Consider the following 25680-nt stretch of genomic DNA (forward strand, 5'->3'; position numbering starts at 1 on the left):
TTTTCAAATATTTTTGAAAAAGAATCTTTGATATTATCATCTAAATCAAGGTCTTTGATTTTATCCTTGATCTTGCAATCCTTGGCATAATGGTCTATTCGTCCACATTTATAGCAGGCCTGAGGATTTTTTGATTTAATAAAACCCTTTCTAGCTTTATAAAGATATAATTTAACTTATTCTTTAATAGTTTTAATAAAAAAATTAAAATTTCACATTAAGTACAAAAAGGAAGAAGAATTCAATTTAATTTTTTATTAAAAATTATACAAAAATAATAATTTTAATAGTAGATTTATGATACATAACAAAAGAACTTCTCTGTTTAACCTTTGAACTAATTCAATACCATCCATTAGAAAAATAATATAATAATATTCGTATTACGGATAATCACTAAATAAAAAAATTAAAATATTTTATAACAAAAACTAATAGTATATAAAGAGGAGAATAGATATAATGTGATTCTATCCACATTTTTAAATTTATTTGATAAAATTAAGTAAATAAATAATACTCGAAAGTATTATTGATAAATTTTAACATAATTTGAGAAAGTCATGCATGATAAAGTCAAGTTATATTTCAAAAGTAATACAAAATTATATTCATTGTACTGGTAATTTATAAAAAATTCGTATGTCAATTTATTAATATTAGGTAATGGATAATACTATTAGATAAGTAAGAAACAAAAAAAGAAATAAACTATAAATTTATGGGAAAATATAAAAATAAAAGACTTATAATTAGAATTATGATGAGAAAAGATGTACATATACACATAAATAAAATCATAATAAACAAATAGTTATAAAGTAAGAATACTAAAAAAAATCAAGTGATAGTGTAAAAATATATATACTAATTAAATTTCTCATGTAAGAAATTTTAGTTAAAATAGAACTCATAATTTCATAATTAAAAATATAAAAATATAAAGATACTATTAGGATATTATATATAAGATAAGTATATTATATATAGCACAAACTAATATTATTAAAATTATTGGTATATTTTTTATGAAAATAATAAAAGGCTTATCTCTTTATAGTTTATTTTGATGAATTTAAAATTATAATTTAAAAAAAAAGTACATTATGTAAATTTTCAGTAAAATACAAAATAAAAAAACTAATTAAATATTACAGTAGAAAAGAATGTATGAAAAGAGGGGGATAAAGATAATTTTATGATATTTATATTTTGAACTAATTAATAAATAACAGATAAATAAATAACTCTCAAGAAAATTATAGATAAATTAGACAATCGAAGAATTTTGAATAGTATAACAAAACTTAAAAAAAAAGTTTCGAGAGTAAGAAAATTTATATCTATATTATATTAAAAGAGAAGTAGTATCAAAATATTAAGCCAATTAATAAGTTAATAACAAGTCATATTAGTAAATGCATAGTACTAAGTAGTACTTGCTAATTTAGTACTATAAAAAATAAATAGGGAACAAATAATTTATTTGATTACTATATAATATGTATCCTTTGATTTTGTATAGCTTTTGTTATATTTCTATATACTATATTAAATAATAAATAAAACTATATTTTAAAAAATAATATGATATATTAAATTATTATAATATTAATATTCTGTCAAATTATTTCTAACAGATATTAAATTTTGTTTATTATTAACCCGTCTCTTCGTGTTTTTCGGAGATAAACCCGTCTCGACATAGAAAGAAGAGAGTTTTGCAAGAGAGAGAGAGACGGGTAAGTAATCCCATCACCATTCTATTGATCTCCTTGATTTAGCGTTTGATTACGAAATAATCTTACTTTTGAGTCCCAATGGCTGTTGTATGCAATTTGCAGGAGGTACCATTGGAATATTCAGAAAGAGTAACTGTATAATAATAATATAATGGAAGAAGTGGTAAGAAGCTGCTCTATCGGATTTGATTTTTGAATTTCGGTCATGTTTATCAATCTGCAATTAATAAATACCGGGATTTGTTTGGAATCAGAAAAAGGATGATAATCTAAAGCTTGTACAAGAAAGAATTGAGCGTGATCCCACTGCTCACAGGATCCTATCGTCGAAGGTGGGCCATGATTTGTTGCTTCAGTTTAAAACATTCTGCCATGGTTAAAATGTGCATATGACCAATGGACTCTTTTAGGCACAAGAATCTGAACTCCAATGTGAACATGCTACATTGCAAACTAAGGTTGATGAGTTTGACCAACTACTGCAAAGAGGCAAAGAGGGAAACCTTTTGGACCATACTTTTAGGGATTCCACTGAGAAGCTTCATTCTGCAAAGAGGGTAAGAACACGCTTTCCTGTATTGAGTTTAAGCTTCTGACGTAAAGGTTGTATCCTATCATGTGGATTTATGTTTCGTTATTTTCGATGATACTATTGTTATCTAAACCTAGTTTCAAATAATTAGCCGAGTTTTGTAGTTTCAACTCCAACTTCGTGTGATTCAATGAGATGTTATTTGCTATATTAAAATAAAAATTAGATGAGTTTGGTTTGTTAAGGTTGTACAAGATTTACCGTTAGTTAGGATTGATTTGACTGATTTATTTGTAATTACACACTTATCCTTTCCACCTTTTCTTGAGCCGAGGGTCTATCGGAAACAACCTCTCTACCTCCGGCTAGGGGTAAAGTCTGGGTACTCACTATACTCCCCGGACCCTACCCGTGGGATTATACTGAGTATGTTGTTGTTGTTGTTATTTGTAATTACACACTTACCATACTGTAAGAGCTTGTACTTGCTATATATTCCCAGCCAAGGTCAAAGGAATAATCAAACTTTTGAGTTGAAACCTCTCTAATCTCTCTACTCCTGCCATTCAACGATTAAGGAATCCAAGTCAACTATTGGAATTTGGCTCTAGGCCATCCAACCATAACCTAGGGTGAGGTCTTGATTCAACCATTCTATTCCCATCCTGCCTTGAGGTCATTAATACCATTTATGATTATTCAATACCATTTAATGCACCAAACCACTATTTGGATTCAACATTACATCATAACAGCCTCCGTAAATCCCCCAAGTGAGTATCATCTCAACCTTTGAACAATGACCAAACTCTACCATATATCATCTACCTATATTATTATAGCTCATACAACAAGCCCAAGAAAGCGCAAATTACCTCAAAGTAGCAAAATCCCAACTTCTTAATTTTTGAAGAAAGTTTGTGGAATTTGGGTTTCTAGGCAAAATCATATGTTTTTGGAGGCTGAGATTCACATTAATGTGCATTAAATAATCCAAATGACTTAATGATCTCACCTTTTTGGTTGGATCAAGTCTTGGGGAAAATTCTTTATTGAAGTTGCGTCCTTGTTCAAAACTTCGAGAATTGGGAACAAAACCGACTCTCAGCTTTTATAGTGCTAAGGCCTGATACCAGTTAGCTATGGTGCTATCGCATGATTAAAGTCTCTTCTTCACATCGTGTGGCCTCGCCATTCATGACTTGGTCAGCCTACCACATGGGCTTCATGCACTGGCCACTCAGTGGCCTTCAAGTGTGTTGCCTCGCCTTGTGAACTCCCTCATCCTAGATCATGTTCCACGAGGTTGGTCATGCGGATACACTATAGCGTGACCCACCTATGGCCTTCACGCGGTAGCGTGATCGACCTGTAGCTGATCCAACATTTAAATTTTATAAGTTTCCTTTTTGCTATGATATTCACCCATGTCACCTCCAACTCACTTCCACCACCCAAATCAACATCTGCTTCAATATTCAATCGTCATACTCAATTATTAACAATAAACATCAAGCAATTGGCTCATTTTAATTAATGAAATGAGTTTAAGTATATGTAAGAACTTGTGGGGCATATGGATTGACCCCGAATGCATAGCGACAACCTTTGTCAGCTGGAAGACAAGCTAGCGGGTGTTCCTAACAAATCCTTAGAGGACCTTGGATTCAATACATTTGTAACAAGCTTGGATTTTATGATATGTATGCTCCAACTTGAGGAGTGGTAAGACTGTATGAGAGTTACTATTAATTGGAAATTGATTTTATTTGGAATTTGATTATGATTTGATTCGTAATTTATACTTGCCATATTTTAAACTCTTGTAGATTACTCTAAATTCCCACCAAACTTGAGAGAATAATCAAGCTTTTGAGTTGAGTCCTTCTAATTCTCGTGGCTGACCAATTTGAGAGCTTTTCTCTGATATGCTACAGACAAAAGTTTATTCTTTGTTTGTGCGGCTTGGATGTTCATTACGCATACCTAGATGTTGCTTCAGTTTTACCGGAGTTATAAAGAATTTGATGGACCCTGAATTAAATCAACTTTTTTATTTAGTCAATATTTTGTGGTCTTGGCTTGTTGCTTTGTGAGTCTTCTGTATGTCACTGCTACATTAGTATGCCCCTTTCCATTTTGTGTTTGGAGATATTAGTTGTTACTCGAATTTGAAGAATCTAGTTGATAAGGTTATTAAAAAAAGAAGAATTACTAGTTGATCAGGTCTGATATTGTAATTACTAAATTGTGCTTTACCCCCAAAAAGGAAGTGATAAATCCACACTTGTTTAGAGCGGATGTCTAGAAACACCAAGAATCTAAGGTAGTTTTGGCTCAAAAAAAGTAATCTAAGATGGAAGTACGATCTTGGGGGTATAAATTCTCGGTGCTAGCCTTGATGGTTATGGTAGGAATTGAAGATCATTAGTGGTATTAAAAGTATGCTTTTGACATTTGTCTTCTATAGCCTGGTGTTATTTGCAGTTTTCAACTGATTATAAGCTTTAAATTACATGCATGTTTGTGAAAAAGAATTCTTTTTAACTGTTTCACACAAGTGAAATCACATGTCAGAAAAAAAAACTAGTGAAATCACCTCCAAATTGGACTAATTTGAAATCCATCAAAAGCTTGAAGTCAGTGGTAATTGTAGAGGATAAATGTGGATTCAACGTATAAGTGTTTCAGTTAATCTGATGAAGATCCAGCTAAAAGTCAAATTTTATGGCTCAAGGTTTTTAAGTTTCTCTTAAGTAGGTGAGTGGAAATCTATATTCTCATTGCCTTCCTTCAAAATTCCACTTTCGTTAGTATGAGTATAAGAGTTGGTATTTAGTAATCTGGAAATTTTAAGGGATTGAAAAAAATAGGGACCAAATCTTGCTTTGGATGCATATGAAGTATAGTTAGGCCATGTGTTCCTTGCGGTCATTGATCAACAGTAAATGATCAATAAAGACAAAAAAAGGATGATAGAAATTGTCTAGTGAAATCAAGAAGATAAAGTCATCTAAAAATGCGAAGATTTTTCTCTTTTCATATCTCCGGTCAACATATATGTGGATGTCCACTAATAACTTTGCATTCTGCAAAAGTCCTTAGTAGAATACTACGAGCCCGTTTGGACATGCAATTTTTTTGCTTTTTTCCAATTTTTTTTTTTTGAAAACAATGTTTGGTTATCCATATCTTACCAATTTTTCCAATTTCACTTGAAAATGCATTTTCAAATTTGAAAAACTGGTTCTTACCAGTTTTTCAATTGAAGATGTATTTTCACTAGTTTTTAATTTTACAAATTTACCCTATACTTTTAAAATTTATAAAATGACCCCATCAATTATTAACCTATAACTACCCACGTGTTTCTCCTCAACTATCAGATGAAGCTTCTGCAGCGGATAATGAACCCTTTTCTTGTGACGACTACCATGTTGCTAAACAATAGCATGTTTGATTGTTTATTTCAAGTAGTATAATTAAATTGGGATGGTTTTGATATTTTTTACAAGTTATGGGGTATAAATTATATTTCATTGTTTTGCAAAAAAAGACATTCAAATATGTTGCAAAAATTATAACCAAACACAACTTTATCTTCAATTCAAATTTTAGTGAAATTCCAAATTTAAAAATTTATTTTGAAATTCATGGCCAAACGCCTACTACAACACCCTAACTTTTACTGTCTCTTTGAATGATGCCAATTTGAGAGTTAAATGCATAGTTATTTCCCTATGATAGGAAAAATATATACTCCCTAAAGAAAAAAGAGAACTAAAGGCTTGCAAGATATTTCTTTAGTTCTGGTATGTATCATAAAGCTTTAGTATTCCTAGGCATAAGGCCTTATCTATAACATGGATCTTGGTTTCTTCTTCTACACTTCTTGCATCCCTCAAGATAAACCCGATCTTGATGCATTTTCTTTCTTTTCAACTTTTAGAAAAATAATGTCAAGTGGACAGCTCTGGGTATTAATTGCTTTTGTCTGTCAAGTTTTCAATCATCCAGGAAAAGTCGACAACAAACTTGGACTATTTGTTAGATAGCCGAAGGTCATGTGAGTTGTACAACACGGAAAAGTCTCATTAATTATCATTAAAGTGTTTTACAATGCCCTATTTATATATAGTAATTACATAATACCAAATATTTATTCCCCGATGTGGGACACTACAAATATTATTAACTATCTAATATTACTAACTATGTAATGCTTCCTCTTAAGCTGATGCATATAAATCATATGGACTGAGCTTGTTACAGGTGTAATTAATACGAGAACTAGTAAGGGACTTGGTGTTGGTGAAAACATCTGCAAGCTGATCATACGAGTTTACAAACTTTGTAATAATATCTCCTGAGAGTATCTTTTCTCTGACAAAATGACAGTCAATCTCAATGTGTTTATTCCTCTCACGGAACACCGAATTTGTTGCAATATGAAGAACAACTTGATTATTGGGGCAATACAGTTCTTACAGCTTGTTACTTGATTAAGGCACAGAGAAAGAATAGGCATCTCCATTGCGATCTTGCTTAACAAAAGAATCATCAATAAAATATATACCACAATGGAGGGCACAAGTCAAACGACTATAAGATGCAAGATTAAAAGGACATCCAGGGACATCATCTAAAGTGACAGAGGATAGAGGATTAACTTGTTCAACTCCTTTTGCTTTTATTTGGACTCCATTGGCTAAAATAACATTGGGAAGAGACTGTTGTGAGAATGCACGGGAGAAAAATCCATTATTGATATTCTATTATATTAAGTGTTATACAATAGCCCTATTTATAACTATACACAATGCATATTCTACTCCTATTCCATGTGGGACTAGGGTTATTTATATAACTATCTAACACTCATCCTCTAGCTGGTGCATACAAATCATATGTACCGAGTTTGTTACATATATAACTAATACTAGGACCAGTGAGGGACTTGGTGAAAATATCTGCAAGCTGAGCATTCGACTTCACAAACTTTATAGCAATATCTCCTGAGAGTATCGTTTCCCTGACGAAGTGACAGTTAATTCTCAATGTGTTTAGTTCTCTCATGTAACATCGGATTTAATGCAATATGAAGAGCAGCTTGATTATCACACACAAGTTACATCTTGCTGATCTCACTAAATTTCAACTCCTTGAGCAAATGTTTGATCCAAACTAGCTCACCTGTTGCCACAGCCATTACTCGATATTCTGCTTCTACACTAGACCGAGCAACCACACTCTGTTTCTTGCTCTTCCAAGACACTAAATTACCTCCTACTAAAACACAATATCCAGATGTAGAACGTCTATCAGAAGGTGATCCTGCCCAGTCAACATCTGAGTATCCAACAATTTGCTCATGGCCTCGATCTTCAAACAATAATCCTTTGCCTGGAGCTGATTTTATATATCGAAGAATGCGGACAACTGTATCCCAATGACTATCATAGGGAGAATCCATAAATTGGCTCACCACACTCATATAAAAGGAAATATCAGGTCTAGTCATTATGAGGTAATTTAATTTACCAATCATCCCCTATATCTTGCAGGATCGCTATGCGGCTCCCCCCGTCTTGGCAGAAGTTTAGAATTCGGATCCATAGGAGTGTCAACAGGTCTACAACCTATCATTCCTGTCTCCTTAAGAATGTGTAACGCATATTTCCGTTGCGAGATTACAATACCTGCGCTAGATTGAGCAACCTCAATGCCCAAAAATTACTTTAATCTGCCCAGATCCTTAGTCTAAAAGTGCTGAAAGAGATGTTGTTTCAATTGAGTAATACCATCTTGATCATTGCCGGTAATAACAATATCATCAACATAAATCACCAGATAAATGCATAGATTTGAAGCAGAATGCCGATAAAACACAGAGTGATCAGCTTCTCTACGAGTCATGCCAAACTCCTGAATAACTGTATTGAAATTACCAAACTAAGCTCGAGGAGATTGCTTTAGACCATAGAGGGACCGACACAACTGACATACAACACCACTAGACTCCCTCTGAGCAACAAAACCAAGTGGTTGCTCCATATAAACCTCATCCTTAGGATCACCGTCAAGGAAAACATTCTTAATGTCCAACTGACAGAGAGGCCAATGGCAAACAACAACCATTGATAGAAAAAAGGCGGACTGATGCTATTTTAGCCACGCGAGAAAAAGTATCACTGTGATTGAGCCCAAATATCTGAGTATATCCTTTGGCAACAAGACGAGCCTTAAGTCGATCAACTTGACCATGTGGACCAACTTTGACTGCACACATCTAGCGACAACCAATAGTAGATTTACCCGGATGAAGAGGAACAAGCTCCTAAATACCATTAAAGTAGACATCTCGTCAATCATAGCCTGTCGCTATATTGGATGAGACAGTGCTTCACCTGTAGATTTAGGGATGGAGACAGAGGACAAAGTTAATACAAACGCATAATGGGGTGATGATAGACGATGGTAACGTAAACCGACATAATGGGGATTAAGATTAAATATGGACCGTATACCTTTCCGAAGTGTAATCATTTGACTAGAAGGGAACACGTCCGTAGTAGGAGTCGAGTTAGGTGCAAGACATGAATCAGCCGGGTCTGATGCTGGGCGCGGACGATGATGACAAGTCAGGAGTGGTGGAGCTGTAGAAGGTTGAATTAGATTAGGTGAAGGAACTAGAGCTATAGGTGGTGGGGCTAGAACTGAAGTTGTAGGCGGTGGAGCTGGAGCTGTAGAGGAAGATGAATGGGAGATAGTGACTGAATCTCCAAAAGATGAAATTGGTAGCACCTCAGAAATATCTAAGTAATTACCTCGACTTGTGAAGTATGATTGGCTTTCAAAGAAGGTAACATCAACAAACATAAAGTATCACTGGAGGTTAGGTGCATAGCATCGATATTCCTTTTACGTTCTCGAATAAGCCAGATATACGCACTTAAGAGCACGTGGAGCTAACTTATCTTTTCCTGGAGTAAGCTTATGAACAAAACACGTGCTCCCAAAGACACGGGTGGAAGAGAGAACAAAAGTGAATGGGAAAACAAGACAAAGAATGGAACTTGATTCTGGATAGCTGAGGATGGCATACGATTAATAAGAAAACAAAACGTAAGAACTGCATCCCCCAAAAGCGCAATGGAACATGAGATTGTATGAGCAAGGTACGAGCAGTTTCAATAAGATGTCTATTCTTTCTTTCAGCTATCCCATTTTGTTGAGATGTGTATGACAAGACGTTTGATGAATAATCCTATGAGAGTTCATAAAATGCTGAAATAGGGAAGACAAATACTCTAGGGCTTTATCACTACGAAATATGCTAATTGAAACCCCAAATTGATTTTGAATTTCAGTGTGGAAGGACTGAAAATAGAAAATAACCCAGATCGATTTTTCATAAAAAATATCCAAGTGCACCTGGAATAATCATCAATGAAACTAACAAAGTAGCGGAATCCCAAGGTAGAACTGACCCGACTAAGACCCCAAACATCTGAATGGATTAAAGCGAAAGGTAATTGCTCGATTTTCAAGACGCGGAGGGAAATGGGAGCGAGTATGCTTACCGAGCTGACATGGCTCATACTCTAGTGGACAAGTGAGATAAACCATGTACCATTTTCTGAAGTTTTGACAAACTGGGATGTCCCAACCGTTTATATAATAAATCTGGTGAATCAGTAATAGGACGAGTTGTTGAAGGAAGATAAGATATGAGTCCATGTGATTTTTCAAGGATAAGGTAATAACGTCCATTTGATTCACGCTTGGTACCAATGATCCGCCCCACACTGCGTTCCTGTATAAAAATAAAGTCATCAAAAATAAAATCGAGCATTTAAGTGATTTGGCCAAGCGACTAACGGCTATGAGATTAAAAGGGTTGCCGGTAACATAAAGAATCGAATCTAAAGGTAAGGAAAGAAGTAGACTTGCTTGACCTATTCCAGTTGCCATGGTTTGAGACCCGTTGGCCATTGTGACTGTTGGAAAAAATTGAGAACATAAAATAGTAGTGAAAAGAGATTTATTACCAGAGATATCATCAGATGCACTTGAATCAATGACCCAAGACTTGGAGGATGAAGATTGGGAGACACAAGTCACGCTATTACTTGTTTGAACAACAAAAGCTATCTCAGAATATGTGTGCTACATGCTTTGTAGCGAAGGAACTCAATATTATCCGGTAAAGAAACCATCCAACCATTCAAAGTATCGGTTCCCATTTTGTTACGACCAAAATTCTAACAACTTCCGTGAGCCCTAGCCGACTCCCAAAGTATAAGAGAAACTACTGTTCACTTTTCATTGTTCATTGTTACTGTTCACTGAAAAACACTGAGAAAATAGAAAAGTCGTCGGAATCTAGTGTAACCTTGATGGGTAGGCTCGGAAAAGCCTCGTGATCCAGCTGTCCTGAAGAAGCTCGGCCCAAAAATGGCCGAAAATAAGCTTACGCGCCGGCGCGTGTGACAGACGCGTTGCTGGAAAATTTTCTCTGGCCGGCGCATGAGAGCGCATAGTGGGGCCTTCGCCGGAGATTTTTTCTAGGGTTTGGTCATCTGTCTTAGGGACCTTGTGGTGGTGTTGGATTTTGCACAAGACCAAGGAAAAAGGATTTTGTAGCGGACAACCTCTTAAGTCGCCGGAAAATTGCACGGCGATGAGGTCTTTCTTCCCAGAAGTCGCTTGAGCGATGCACATCGATAAATTTCTCATTAATGCTCTGATACCATGTGAGAATGCACGGAGAAAAATCTTTTATTGATATTCTGTTAATTGTTATACAATAGCCCTATTTATAACTATACACAATACATATTCTACTCCTATTTCATGTGAGACTAGGGTTATTTATATAATTACCGTGAATAAACAATATTTGACAAAAGTTACCTATTACCAAAAATATATTCAGAGGCGCCTGAGTCCATGACCTACGGTCCAAGAGTAGTAGACTGGGAAACACAAGCAAATGAATTACCTGCAATAGAAGTATCAGTCTGATCAACAAAGGCTAGTCTTGGAGGTGTCTGCTTACTTGCACGATACTGAAAGAACTCATTATATTCCCCTTCAGACAGTGTTTGGAAAAGCGATCGCTTCGTCGCTTTAAGCGCGAAGCGACAAGGCATCGCTTTTCCCATAGAGAGGCGACTCGACCGTGTGAAGCGCACGCTTCAGTGGACAGATCGACAAAGCGACAAAAGCGATAAAGCGATCGCTTCTGTTAAAAAATCGCAGTTGGACCCTTTTTTTTTTTTTAAAAAAAGGTTGGGTCTGTTTGTAAATTATACAAAACAGACCCCTAAGCTCGCTTCTATAATTGCTCGACAAAACAGAGATCCTTTCTCTCTTCTTCATCGACAAAACTAGGGTTTCCAGGTAATTTTTCTTCTTCTCATTTTTTTCTTTCTTCTTCTTGTTCCCGTCCAGCGTCTGCTCTTTTTTTCTTTCTTTTTCATTCTTCCTTCCTTCTTCTTCTTCGCTTCTCTTTTTCACTTTTTCTCGTCCAGCATCTGCACAACTAAGGTAGGCGCTTTTTTCTTCCCCCCCCCCCCTTTATTCTTCTTAATTTTAATATGTATTTTAGTTTATAAAATTACTTATTATATATATGTGTTATATTGTTCAGTTTATTTGATTTTTCAATGTGTATTTCAGTTTATAAAATTAGTTATTTTATATATGTTATATTTTTAGCTTATTTGATTAATTTTATATGTATTTCAGTTTAGAAAATTAATTTATATATATATATATATATATATATATATATATATATATATATGTTATATTTTAGTTTATTTGATTTTTTTAATGTGTATTTCAGTTTATAAAATTAATTATTATATATATGTTATATTTTCAGTTTGATTAATTTTAAAATGTATTTCAGTTTAGAAAATTAATTATTATATATTTATATATATATATATATATATATGTTATATTTTAGTTTATTTGATTTTTTTAATGTGTATTTAAGTTTATAAATTAATCATATATATATATATATGTATGTATGTATGTATTTTAAGAATTGCGCTTCACTTCAATGAAGCGTGCGCTTCGCTTTTGAAGCGTGGCGAGCCCCTGTCGCTTTTTGCGCTTCGCGCTCTCAGAAAACTGCCTTCAGATAATAAAAACCCCTGGTTACCTGCAGTCTCGGTTTGAGCAATATGAACATTTTTAGGTGGTCGACCATGCAAAGAGTAACATACCGCACGAGTGTATACAAGCTTATTAAAATAAGAACACTTGGGTCGAGATTTTCCAAAACAACCTCCTCGTCTATTCTCCATAGTTCGAAATGTCCGATTTTACACCATCTGAGTACGAGAATAAATGAGTCAACAGTTTGTGGTGAGACCGCTGTGTGAATGGGTGGCATAGCAAGACGAAGCAATCGAGAGAATAGTTCATCAACTGTAGGTATATAGGAACAAAAGGACTAGCCAAAATTTGGTCACGCACAGAGTCTAGGTCATTAGGAAGTCTAGAAAGTGTAAGAGCTAGAAACATCTTTTTTGCTCCTGTTATTTTTCAACACTAGCAGTGACTGGCATCAACTTCTCAAATTCCTCTGTAACTGCCTGTACCTATCCCAAGTAGGTCGATGTGTCCAATTCCCGTTTCTTTAAGTTTTTCATCCGAGATGTTATATCATAAAAACGAGATATGTCATTAGTGTATAAAGTACGAGCCTTCTATCAAACTGAATAACATGTCTGGAATGGACGAAACAAAGGACATAATCCAGCATCAATTTTCTCCCAGAGTGCTTTGGCCTTTCCATCTCTATCACTAGCCTTCTTGGTTAGGTGATCTTGAGCATCTTGACCCTTGCACCACAGCTCAACAGAAGAAGCCCAGGCTAAGTAGTTTGAACTTGGTTCCGAAGTAACCATCAAACTTGAATTTCCAGAACCGGTGCTTTTAGAACCTAAAACATCAAATCCGAAAGACATTGTTGGATCAGGATTGCTAATTCAAGTATGATAGTGTCCTTGATATGCAACTGTGTGATATGCAGTTATTCTGTCTGTCCTTGTAGCTTCACCTTTCAATTTACATGGGAGGCATCTTTCTATTTAAATTTACATCATCTTCTTTTTCATAAAGTAAGATTAAAAGCTTACAGCATCTTTGTACTTAAGGTAAGATTTACTGTTAATCTTTGATAGGAACTTGCAGCTAAGCTGCGGTCAACTCTGTCACTGAAACGGCTGCTCGAGTATGTGCCATCACAAGCTGAACTCATTCAGTACGTTCCTCTATTACTGCTTTTCCCTTTTGTGCAAAAAACTTTTCCTCCCTGTTGAAATTAGAAATTCCTTTTTAGTGTGCTCAGAAATATAAGGAGTCAGGCTTTCTAAAAAATGTTTATTTTTTCCTTAACAAGAAAAAGAAATATAAGGAGCCGTGCATGTTGCGTTGGTGTAGAACTGTTTTATTGACTTACAAACCAAGTAAACTCTAGCTCTTTGAAAACTTTTATCCGGAGCAAATTCAAGCTAAAGATTATGTGGGAGTCTAACCTTATCTAAAGGTACTTGAACTCTTTAAAGAGTTTCATCATTTATCAATGAAACCTCGTTTCATCATAGCCCAAATCTGGTAAGCTCTTAAATCTGTGAAGAGGTTTTTGCTTTCAAGAATTAATGGAATAGCTTTTAGCTGCGATATTGATAGAGTAGCATTTAGCTGCGATATGGATAGAAGCAATCGATTATGGTATTGATTTAGAAAACCCTGGATTGGCTTTTCACCTGCTGTTTATCTTGGTTTTAGTTTGTTAATGTAAATTTCTGTGATAGCTGCCTTACTATTTTATAAATGGTTCAACTTTCTTAAGTGAAAGTGGACCTGTGTACAAAATTTAATAGAGGATTTTCTGTTTGAGATTTATAAACGTCTCAGAGTTTTACTTTTGTGAAGTAGCTGAGCAGGAGGTGGGATCTGATTCTCCAGCATCCCTCCTGATGATTTTGGAGATGAAAACTGCATAAGAGCAAATTAGCTTGTAGGGTGTAGATGTATTCTGATGGATTATGTTCAATGGTCTTTTTAGCTTCTTGATTATTTAGGTAATGTTCAACTTCAGTTGTCTTCTGATATATTGTATAAGCAAGAGCAATGCACTATTGTCAAAGGCGCACTTTGAAGCGAGGCACAAAACATGTTGAGCGCTTCGCCTCCCTTAGCGGGCGCTTCAGTGTCGTCATCAATGCTCTAATGCATACTTCGCCATGCAAATGAGCATAATCTTGAAGAGGTGACACTAAACAATTGATAACTTTATCGTTATCTATTTCATTTTCTTTGTCCATACATATGTTATTTATGCTTATACTTATTAGTCTAGGACTACACATGCATCTTTTTATTTTTCCTCCATTGCGCCTTTCTTCATTAAAACCTACACTTTATTAGTGCTTTGCGCTTAAAGCCCAGAGAACCTTAGAGTTTTTTTGCGCTTTTCGCCCTTGATAACTGCAATGGACACCCTTGAATATGGTTGATTTCAAATTTAGTGCATTCATTGCTTACTACTGGAAGTATCAAGAATTCTTTCCTCATCTTTTTTTTCATTGCTCATGTCAATTCCTTTTCTTAATGTATTAATGTTCCTTCTAGTACCTTATTTCCTAAAAACATTAATAGGAAAAGAGATGAGGAAAACTTGCATATACTTTGGGAGCATAGAGTCAAATGTTATGTTGTCTGGAATCATTCGTTCCCTATATAAATGTGTCTTAAAACTCAAATTTTGACTCTGCTGCTCCAATAAAACTACTGAAGTTTCTCACTATTCTTAAAAACCAATAGGAGGCAAGTACATTGTTGTAAACGCCTGCAGTTTTGCTTTAAAAAGGGGCAGGGTGGCGGGAGGGGAGTTGAACACTCTAAATCTTACTTAGTCAATAAGGCATTCCCTATTTGATTCTAGAAAAACAAAATAAGGCATTTCCTTACGATAGGAAAGTTTCTAGAACTAATCATTGAAGATGGTTAACTGGTTAATAATCACTTAAAGTTTTGTAAAGATGATACTTGTACCAGCCACCACGACTTTCTTATACAATTGGATTCTTTGCTTTCGCTGCTTGTTTCTGTTTTCAGTTAAAGAGCACTTTAGATATGTGAAAAAGTTTAAGTGCGGCATGAGTCAAATAAACCAACAGTTCCAAGTTCCGTCCTTCTCCTGCATTTTCTCACTTCATGTATTTATTATTGTCCTTAGGTATGAGAAATTTTGACACTGTGATTTCAAGATCATTTATCTTCTCCTCTATCATCTGGTCCAACTTTTGATGTTTGAACATATTATCCTGTAGTTGAACAAAAAAAGCTGCACTCTAGCCATCAGAGACCTGTATAATTGTTCCAAATGCATTATACTAACTAGCTGGAGCACTAGTTTTGGAGATCCGGAACTGTTCATCATATTTATAGTTAAAGAAAGATACCAGGGCAAAGAGTAGAAAATTAGATGGTTTCACATATCAATTACCACAACTCTTGTTATAAAGCCCATCAAATTGTTTTTTGTTTATTTATTTGAGTTGATCCAGGTATGAGAAGTTTAGTTCCTAGTTTTTGATATTGGATCTATGTCAAACATTTTGAATCACTATTAAGGTAGTCTGGCATAGTTGTTTAAGGGAAAGTAATCTAATTCAGAGGTCGTTATGTCATGATATCATATTTCCGGTAGGAGTTTATCCATAAGCACACTGATTACTGCAGATAGCGAATTGTGCTCATGTTTTCATTCACTGCAGATAGGAATGCTCGTTGGCACTCTCTCTCTCTCTCCAAGAAATGTGAAAGCTCTTGAACTTAGTTTGATGCTCTTAGAGTCCCACATTGGTTAAGTATATTAGTTATAGTTTGCTTATACGGTCGGGCAATCCTCATCAATCTTGAGCTAGCTTTTGGGGTCGTATTATGCCCAATGTCTATTTTTCAACATGGTGTTAGAGTAAGACCCCTCTCTGATGTTGGGTTACCACATTGGGCTACCTAGTGAGGTTACTACATGGTCCAGATGTTTAGTCGTAGGCATGCGAGAATCCACAATCAGTAAGAGTGTCTATTGCAGTCTCCTCATAAGATGTGCAATTCTCACCGCTTGAGTTAGCTTTTGAGGTTTAAGTTATGCTCAAGGTCCATTTTATCAATGGGTACCTACCTTAAATGAAATTCATAAATCATATGACATATTTTAATTGTCTCCTCATCACCTCTCTTGAAAATTGAGCATCAAATATATTCACTCCCATATAATTTTCTTTATCTCGGGAATCAAGCTTTTTTATTACTGGTTAGTTATGCTTTCTAGAATGTAGCATAATGTTTCTTTCGGAAGAAAAAAAGATGCTATTTTGTAGTCTACATGGTGTCTTCACTACATTGATCCTATTCAACGTCCCATGGTCTGTCTCTTTTACTAAATATTGATAAACTTCAAAAAGATTTGTTTGTTCGTGTGTCTGTTATTAGCCATGAGTATTGTTGGATTTATCTTAATATGCCTGGTACATCATACTTCTGACAGAGCTTTTTTGACGCAGGTATGAATTCCGTTTTTCAGAACTTTATACTGATATCCAGGTACCAGCATAGTTAGTGACTTAAACCATCGTTTGACCATGACTAACATTTCAGCTCCTTGTCAATCACTTTGTTAACACTGAATATGCAGGCCAAGCATTGTCAAACCCATAAATACTATGCTACTTACAACATATTGTTGGAGATAAAAGAATTGATGCTAAAGGAAACATCTTTACTGAATTCCATAAGCTCACAGGTATAGTATGGTTTAAATAGAAATAGGTTGATTTTGTTGGAAAGAACATCGTTACTGAATTCCATAAGCTCACAGGTATAGTACAAAGCAAAATAGAACCTTTATCCCTTTTGTGAAATTAATTTTATGGGAAACCCTGCATACATGATGTATACATATAAAACTATATTTCTACACTGATCCCTATATATATATATACACACACACTATCTATTTTCCAATGTGGGACACTTAACATACTACACAAGCTATCTAGCAGAGATGATATTTCATTTCCTTTTTTGTGAGTATTGTAAGTCAGTTTATGAACTCTCCTTGCGACTGTCATTGGGATGCAGTTATCCGCATTATTCGAATATATAAAATCATCACCACGTAAAGGATTGCTCTTCGAGGATTGAGGCTATGAGGAAATCGTTCGATACAGAGACACTGATTGAGTATGGTTACCTTATGATAGATGTTCTACATTTGGATATTGTATAGTAAAGGTAATTTGGTGTTTTGGAAGAGCAAGAAACTTAATGTGGTTGTTCAATCTAGTGTAGACACGGAATATTAAGCAATTGCGATAGCAACTTGTGAGCTAGTTTGGAGAGAATTGAAACTTGGCGAAATTTGTTGGATGGAATTTGTGTGATAATCAAGCGGCCCTCCATAACACATCAAATACGTTATTCCATGAGAAGATTAAACACATTGAGACTGACTGTCGCGTTGTTAGGGGAAAGATGCTCTTAGGAGATACTGTTACAAAATCAGTGAAGGTAAATGATCAATTTGTAGATATTTTCACCAAATCCCTCATCGGTCCTCGTATTAGTGTAAGTTGTGCGGACACTTCGTTTTTGGTGCGCACCCGTCTCGACATGGGACGAGAGCGGGATACGTCCCGGATACGGACAACTAACTTCAGATACTTTAACCCGAGTCCATTGACAAATATTTTGGGGGGGGGGGGAATTGAGATTTTGAATTCTCTAAATTAAAAATAAAAAATATTTAAGACATGGGAAATGGCATACCTTCAATATTGTAGTACTTTTGTCTCATATTTGCTGCTTTGTGTTTCAGAAAAACCAAGAATTCAAGGGGTTGTGTCTGAGTTCGGACTTTTGGTAGACAATAACAGCTATATAGATGGAGAGTTGGTGTTAGACCTTGAATGGCTTTCTTTTTCTCTTTATGGCTCTAATTTTTTATAATTTTGATTTTTTTAGCCGAATCTCTACACCCGTATTCATACCTGGATCCGCACCCCGAATCTTAAAATCTCTATTTTGTCGAATCCGACACTCAGATCCGTGCTCGTATAGGATGCCCACACCCGGATCCAAGCAACTTAGGTATTAGTTACATTTGTAACATGCTTGGTACATATAACTTATATGCACCGGCTTGAAGAGTAGTATTAAATAGTTAGTATAATAATATACTTAGTGTCCCACATTAGGAAATAGATATTATATTTTGTGTGAAGTATGCATATAAATAGGGCTCAATGTAAGGCAATTATGTTACGCATGTTAATAATATTTTCTCGTGTCCTTATTTCTCACATTAGGTATGCAGAAACTCTCGCTTCTTGATGTACTTTCAAGGTTTTGGACCTCTCAACACAAGAAGAGAGAAAAACAAAAGCACCCTGCTAAAGTTTTTCAAAATACTAGCAAAAGCGTTCTTCAAACTCACGTGAGAAGAATGTTAGATGAAAAGAGCTTTACTACTCGTTCCCACTCGTTCTTCAATCCCGCAAGATTGCAAGGAGCGTTGAATAACGGAAGAAGAAACAAACAAAATATAAATCACGTTTTGAAGCATGAGCTTAGGAGAACCAATCACCAATGTTTTCAGCTTATTGAGCCCTTTAAATCGGCCATAAAATAAGGAAAATTGATGAGATTAAGGAAAACTAATCTTAATTAAACTAGAATAAGATTTAAGTTAAGAAAAAACTATCCTAACTAAAATCGAAAAAAGAATTCTAGTAGGTATAGAATACCAACTAACAATCTTAGTTTGACTAGAACTACAAGTATAATCATACTAAAACAAAGAATCAAATTACTAGGAAACAAGAACTAAGAAATCCTAATCTTTAAGGAAAAGAAATCCTAAAATCTTGAATGGATTGTTGGACTTCTTAAATTTTTTGAGATTCTTGGGTCTTAATCGGACTAAAGCTAATCAGTGTAAGCATTTCAAATTTGTGGCCCTTCTCCAAATTCATTGGCACCTTCGTGAGCGCAGTTAGCCTTCATTGCGGTAGAAAGCATGGTTTCCACTTGTGCTTCTCTAACATCGCGATTTGAGCTTGTATGTTTATCACTTCTCCTTTTTCAATAGTCATTGTAGAAAAAGTTAACACCGAGCACACAATTATTTTTCTCTTACCATAAACCTTTCACTTTGCATGACTGCCATTCTTTGTTTTATATGATATTTCCCTAAATATTCAGCTCTTTCATATCTCAGTCTTGCATGTTTGTTTATTCAGAAGTTCAAATCCCATACTATTGTTTCTCCTTATTCCTTTAAATCTAGTTAACTTTTGTTGTCTTCTTGCTCGATGTAGAGTATATTGGTTGCCAGGAAGGCATCACTTTTGACCATATCCCACATTCCAGCTTTCTTGCCAAAGCTAATTGTGGTGCCCCTTCTTCGCTCTTTCACAATGCCTTCCATAAAGATACTCCATAGGCATCATATTGTGGTTGTTCTCCATCATCCCATTTGTTCTCATAATTGTTAGCAGTGATATTTTTCCACAATGCTTTCTTTCATTCTCTACCTCTACATCCATTTACCTAGTTGAGTGCTCTTGAACATCCTCAGATTTCCAACTCCGAGATCCCCACTTCATAGGAGCCGTAACTGTTGTTCAATTGACCAAGTGAAACTCTTTTTAACTCCCGACACGAGTCTCTCTCACAGAAAGTTTCTTTGCAACTGTTCTAGCCTATCTGGATGTTTCTCGGTATAGTCAATAAGAAGATGTAGTAGGTTTGTGTGCTGGATAATCTCTAACAGTACTATCTTAGTACTGTATATCATTAAAGTCTTACCTTTAGTTCAAATGCTGAATAAAGTGCTCTTGGTCAATGTCTCCTTTCCCCCTTTCGGTAGGTTTCTTTCATGCCATCCAGTAACCTATTTTTCACTTTCTCAACCATTCTCCACTCTCCTCTGTCCTTACCTTTTGCACCCAAGGATAACCCACTTGGCAATTAGAGCATCCAACCGGCATGTTTTTGGAAAGCTCAATCTGTTTCCATTCCCTTATTTTATCACCCCAAAATAGAAAAGGAAAAGTTCCTTCTCCTTCTAATCTCCAACAATTCTGCAAAATCTTTTTAACCTTGTCTTTGGCTTAAACCATTGGTTTCTTTCTTTTTGCTTCGACCTTCAGTAAACTTTCTAATCTCCTTTACAAAATGCTTATGGAATTAAAATGGGAACTTATCTTCCTGCACTTAATAAGTCGATATTACTCCTTAGTTACATAATACACTTACACTTTAAAAATCTGTAAATTGTTGGACCATGGCTTAGTTTAATGAGTACTGATTGGCTTAGTTCTTTCTCTGTCTTTCTTAGTGGCTCTCTTCTTATTTTCTGAAAAGTTGTCTTTAGCTGGTAGTGACGTAGTTGACGAGTGAGTGAGTGAGTTATGTTGATTGTTTGTTCTCTTGATGAGTGGAAAGACTTATGGTGCTTTTCTGACTTCTGAGTATACATTCCTCTTTTTATGCATCACTACTGACTTAACACAAATTAAATTGCAAAGAATACTTTGTAATCCATCTTACACACTTTGTGCTTCTCTGATAGTTTTCTTAGGTTTCTATACAATGTATATTGATCATTGTTGATATCCAAACTTTGTTTGCATCTTCTCCCTTCATGTGCTGATCTATCCTATTTGTTACGTACACAGTGTTTCTTTCTTTTATCTTGTCACCTTTTGTGTCTCTTTGTATAGTTTAAAGGTGCTCTTACTAGCCCTGCTGGTCGAAGGAAATTGATTGATTCCATGGAAGGAATTCTGCACGGGACTCAACAGGTATCTATGCTCCTCCTCATTCAAATGCATATTTTATAGAGTGATGGTGGATAGAAAATCAAGAACTAGAATAGGCTCTGCGTGTGGGGGTTTTCACAAAGTATAGCCAGTTCTTAACGTGGAAAAGTTGGAGAGTTGTATATTGACAACTAATGTAATATAGCGTAATTATGATGAATTGAGTGAACACACAGAGACAGAGAATTCATAAATTAGTTGGAATTGATATTGATTACTAAATCCAGTTTGAAAGAAGAAAAAAGGAGAATCAAGACTCTCCTGGGAGGGAATACTAGAGCCAGGGCAATAAGCAACAAATAAATTGAGCCAGCAGTAAGAAAGTTTCTCTTGACAGCATAACCATTGTTGAACAATTGGCAGTGCATCTGCCAAGGTTGAAACCTCTGCTGATGCAGTGCTGCTTGTTCAACAATGGTTGTACCGTAAAATGAATTCTAATATAGCTTTCGCATCTCCAGTTCCACATCCAATCCCCCTCTTTCGGCGATCATGTCTTAAAGGGCCACAATATCAACAAGATTTTGCAAAAAACATGATTAGTCACCAAATGTAGTTTACAAAATCAACATTTAGAGACTCCATACTTCTTCAATAAGTTGGCCCAGTGCACATGAAAACACAGTAAATCTAAATATTATTAAAAGGATAAATATACTATTAGAATAGAACCTTCCTACTTCTAGGAGAGAAATTAAAGGATTTACAACAACATACCAAGTGGGGTATGAGAGGTAGCGTATACGCAGACTTTACCCTTACCTTGTGGAGATAAAGAGGTTGTTTCCAATGGACCCTCGGCTTAGGAAAGCATAAACACAACAGTAATGAAAAGAAAAACAACACAAAACAACAACTACAACAACAACAACGACCCAGTGAAATCCCACTAGTGGGATCTGGGGAAGGTAGTGTGTACGCAGATCTTACCCCTACCCTGAGGGGGTAGAGAGGTTGTTTCCGATAGACCCTCGGCTCAAGAAGACGAAAAGAGGCAATATATCAGTACCATCAATAAAAAACATTGAAAAAATAACAGCATCACACGAACCGGAAAATAGATAAAAAGCAAAATAATAACCGGTAGATAAAGTCCGGCACTAAGAGGAACAAAAGAGTAGTGTGAACTCAACACTAACCACTAGCAATCTAAGACTAAATCCTAACAGACTAACCTTACTCCGGTGTGTCGTAGAAATATGGAAAAGCAGCATAAATAAAAAGACAGTAAGATGACCGAAATGAAAAGAATAACATGTAATATTAAAAACCGAATACGAACAATATACGGGAGTACGTACTAATACTACCGGTATGAACAAGAAAAACACTAGGCTATCTAACCTACTACCCCAATCCTCGATCTCTATACCTTCCTATCAAGGGCCATGTCCTCGGTCACTGATGTTTCACCGTGTCTTGTCTAATCACTTTTCTAATACTTTTTCGGCCTACCTCTACCCAGGGGGTGTCAATGGTTTAGTTCGGCCGGTTATTTTATAAAATTTGCACCATATCATTTTTTCTGTTATTTTATTATGTATAACCAAAATTAGACTTTTTGAAATCGTCTCAATCATGTTAGTTTCTCTTCAGTATCGGTACGGTTCGGTTAATTTTCAATATTTTATAAATATCACTAGTATAATGCAATAACATGCGTACTTTTGTAGGACTTAACAAAACTCTCTAGACATTTTTTACTGTTTAAAGGGTGATGAATTAAGAAAACATGAAAGATGACCAGAGTATAGATCCATCAACTATTCTATAGTAGTGTGAAAGAAACTAAGCAAAGATAAAGAAAATATAAATCACATGAGTGGAAAGATATTAACCAAGTTGGAACTCAAGAATAAAGTTTGTAGAAGATAAAAGATTCAAAAAGATAAATCTAAGTCATACGATAAGGAAACATATTCAATACATTGTAGTTTACTACTCATAGTTGCTAGAATACTTTGTGTCTTGCTAGTGAATATACAACAAAAACATACCCAGTATAGTCCCACAAGTGGGGTCTGAGTAGGGTAGATTGTACGCAAACCTTACCCCCCCTGCCTTTAAAAGAAGTAGCTTAATAGGTTTGAGAATTATGATTTTGAGTTTAATTACTTGTTGGCTTGTAACCGTTCTCATAATTTCAAGGTCCAAGGAAAAATTTAATGCTTTATTATTTTTAAACTTAATATATAAATATATTTTCCACTATAAATTTATTGTTCGGTATTTTTTTCGGTTTATTTTCATAAAATAGAAACCTACCCTAACTTTTCTGGTTCTTATGATGTTGTTATTATTTCTATGGTTTCTGTTGATGGTATTGATATATTATCTCTTTTCTTCTTCCTGGGCGAGGGTCTATCGGAAACATCCTCTCTACTCCCTTGGGGTAGGGGTAAGGTCTGCACATACACCACCCTCCCCAGACCCCACTTGTGAGATTTTACTGGGTCGTTGTTGTTGTTGTTGTAAAAACCTACCCTAATTAACGGTACGATTATAGATTTATATAAAAATCGATTTTATTAAAAGAAACTTAAAAATCGGTTTGGTGCAGTACATTCCGGTCAATTTAGTCGGTGTTTAAATATCCATTGACACCCCTACCTCTACCTCTCCTTAGGCCCTCCAATGCCAACCTCTCACACTTCCTTACCGGAGCATCTGTGCTTCTCCTTCTCACATGTCCAAACCATCTAAGTCTCTCTTGCCGGATCTTGTCCTCCGCAGGGGCAACACCCACCTTGTCCCAGAGACATCAAAGGATTTCTGAAATAGGAATTGACATCTAAAAAATAAATATTTTATTACAAAGGTAATCAGCACTCAAAACCAATTACAAAGCTTTTGAGAAATTTAAGGCGAAATCAATATTCAAAATGTGAGATATAAAATTTGTAACAACATTGATGCTGATAGATGGAATATTTCAGCTGAACGATTGCTGTTTGAATATAGAGTAATCAAAAACGAATATTCTATATTCATAAATTCCAAATTCAGGTTCATAGACTCAGTCAAAATAGTAGGACTTCTTAGTTTCACATTACTCTCTAGTACCAACATGTGGAACCATTTCCCTTTGGAGGATCTCTTTGGTGTACCTGCAATACAGAGCACAAGTACTACTAAGCAATCGAGGAACACAAAAGCATAAAAACAGAAGATCAAGAAGTTCCCAACATAAATCTCCTTTCTCTTGTGAAACCAACAGTAGGTCCTCTTTTACCAATGTAGTCAAGTGCGACCTACCAAAATTTATAAGAGGAAATAGTTAAATAATTATGTTAGATTAGCTTATATATTTTTGACAACAAATGACTAAATTTAAATAGATATTACCATCAGAAGTCCATATAAATTGAACTATACCTACTGATTTTTTGAATCACGAATGCCAAAATTCAACCTCTTGTAGCTTGTAAGAGAATTGCACTTTGGTGTGCCACACTGCTCCGTAGTTAGTAAATACACGTCCTTAACTCCAGAAATAGTTCAATGCATTTAAGAAGGCATCTAAAGAAAAATTAATAATAAAAAAAGAAAAAGGCATCTAAAGAAAAATTCTTTTCCGTTCCCGATAAAAAAAACCCAAAAAAAAAAGAAAAGAAAATCTCTTTTTGTATTTCTTTTATTGTGTTTGTACTTTGTACATTGACTAATTGGTGCATCTCTAACTAAGGTAAAACGACAAAAGAGACTTAATTTACAAATTATGAAAGTTAACTGGGTGAGCATGTTAGAGTAAAGTGTTCAAAAAGTCAATACTATGTCTGAACTTATATATTTCTCCTCTGGTGACCTCTGAGAATGAAAACCTCTAGGTAGGTTGCAACAAGAAAAGCTTTAGAGATTGAAGAAGGAGCCAGCAACAACGTTGGCATAGTGATTCAATTAGCATACTAAAGTAAAGAAAGTTTGACTGGCTTGCTAGCAAGTTATTCAACAATGTAGATGTTTTATCAGGCGGACCTATTATTGATTTATAAACCAACCAGATGAGTAAGCTCTTATTTTCTAGTATGTGTATTCTTTCTTTTTTGGGTGAATGGATACATATACTTTAAATGTACTGGTTAATGCAAACTTGGGAATCATTATGATTCCCACCCAAAACCAAATATTGTGCCAAAATACTAGAGCTATTACAAATTACTATTTCTCTTTCATACGAGTTCCTAGGATGCTGCCCAAAAAACTTCATTCACGAACATCGGATGAATTATCAACATAGTTTGATTTCCAAAAGTTACTTCTTGGCACCTTCTTTCACCATTAGATGTGCCACTTTGTTTTGCTCCCTATAGGTGTGCTTGATCATTGAGCTTCCCAGCTTTTGCATCAACTGCCTGCATTATTTAATATTAGGGTTATAATTATCACTCCACTGCTTAAGCATTCAGATTACCTCCACCGAGTCTGTGGCTATTTCCAGAGGTGTGAACTTCTATCAACTGCTAATTTTAGCCCCTGCATAAGAGCA

The 25680-nt window shown here is 35.2% G+C and overlaps 1 protein-coding gene across 1 annotated transcript in view; it reads left to right on the forward strand.

The window, feature by feature from the left end:
* Window positions 1-1668: 1668 nt before the first annotated feature.
* Window positions 1669-25680, forward strand: part of LOC104236383 (uncharacterized) — a 33907-nt gene continuing 9895 nt past the window's right edge. Inside the window, exons 1-8 of the mRNA XM_009790299.2 lie at window positions 1669-1742; window positions 1845-1905; window positions 1997-2074; window positions 2153-2299; window positions 13482-13561; window positions 16875-16914; window positions 17006-17113; window positions 21096-21176. Of these exons, the coding sequence (XP_009788601.1) occupies window positions 1894-1905; window positions 1997-2074; window positions 2153-2299; window positions 13482-13561; window positions 16875-16914; window positions 17006-17113; window positions 21096-21176 (546 nt within the window). The 5' untranslated portion in view covers window positions 1669-1742; window positions 1845-1893. The remainder of the gene's footprint in view (window positions 1743-1844; window positions 1906-1996; window positions 2075-2152; window positions 2300-13481; window positions 13562-16874; window positions 16915-17005; window positions 17114-21095; window positions 21177-25680) is intronic.

The sequence above is a fragment of the Nicotiana sylvestris genome, chromosome 2 (genome assembly GCF_000393655.2).
Source record: "Nicotiana sylvestris chromosome 2, ASM39365v2, whole genome shotgun sequence".
NCBI lineage: Eukaryota > Viridiplantae > Streptophyta > Magnoliopsida > Solanales > Solanaceae > Nicotiana > Nicotiana sylvestris.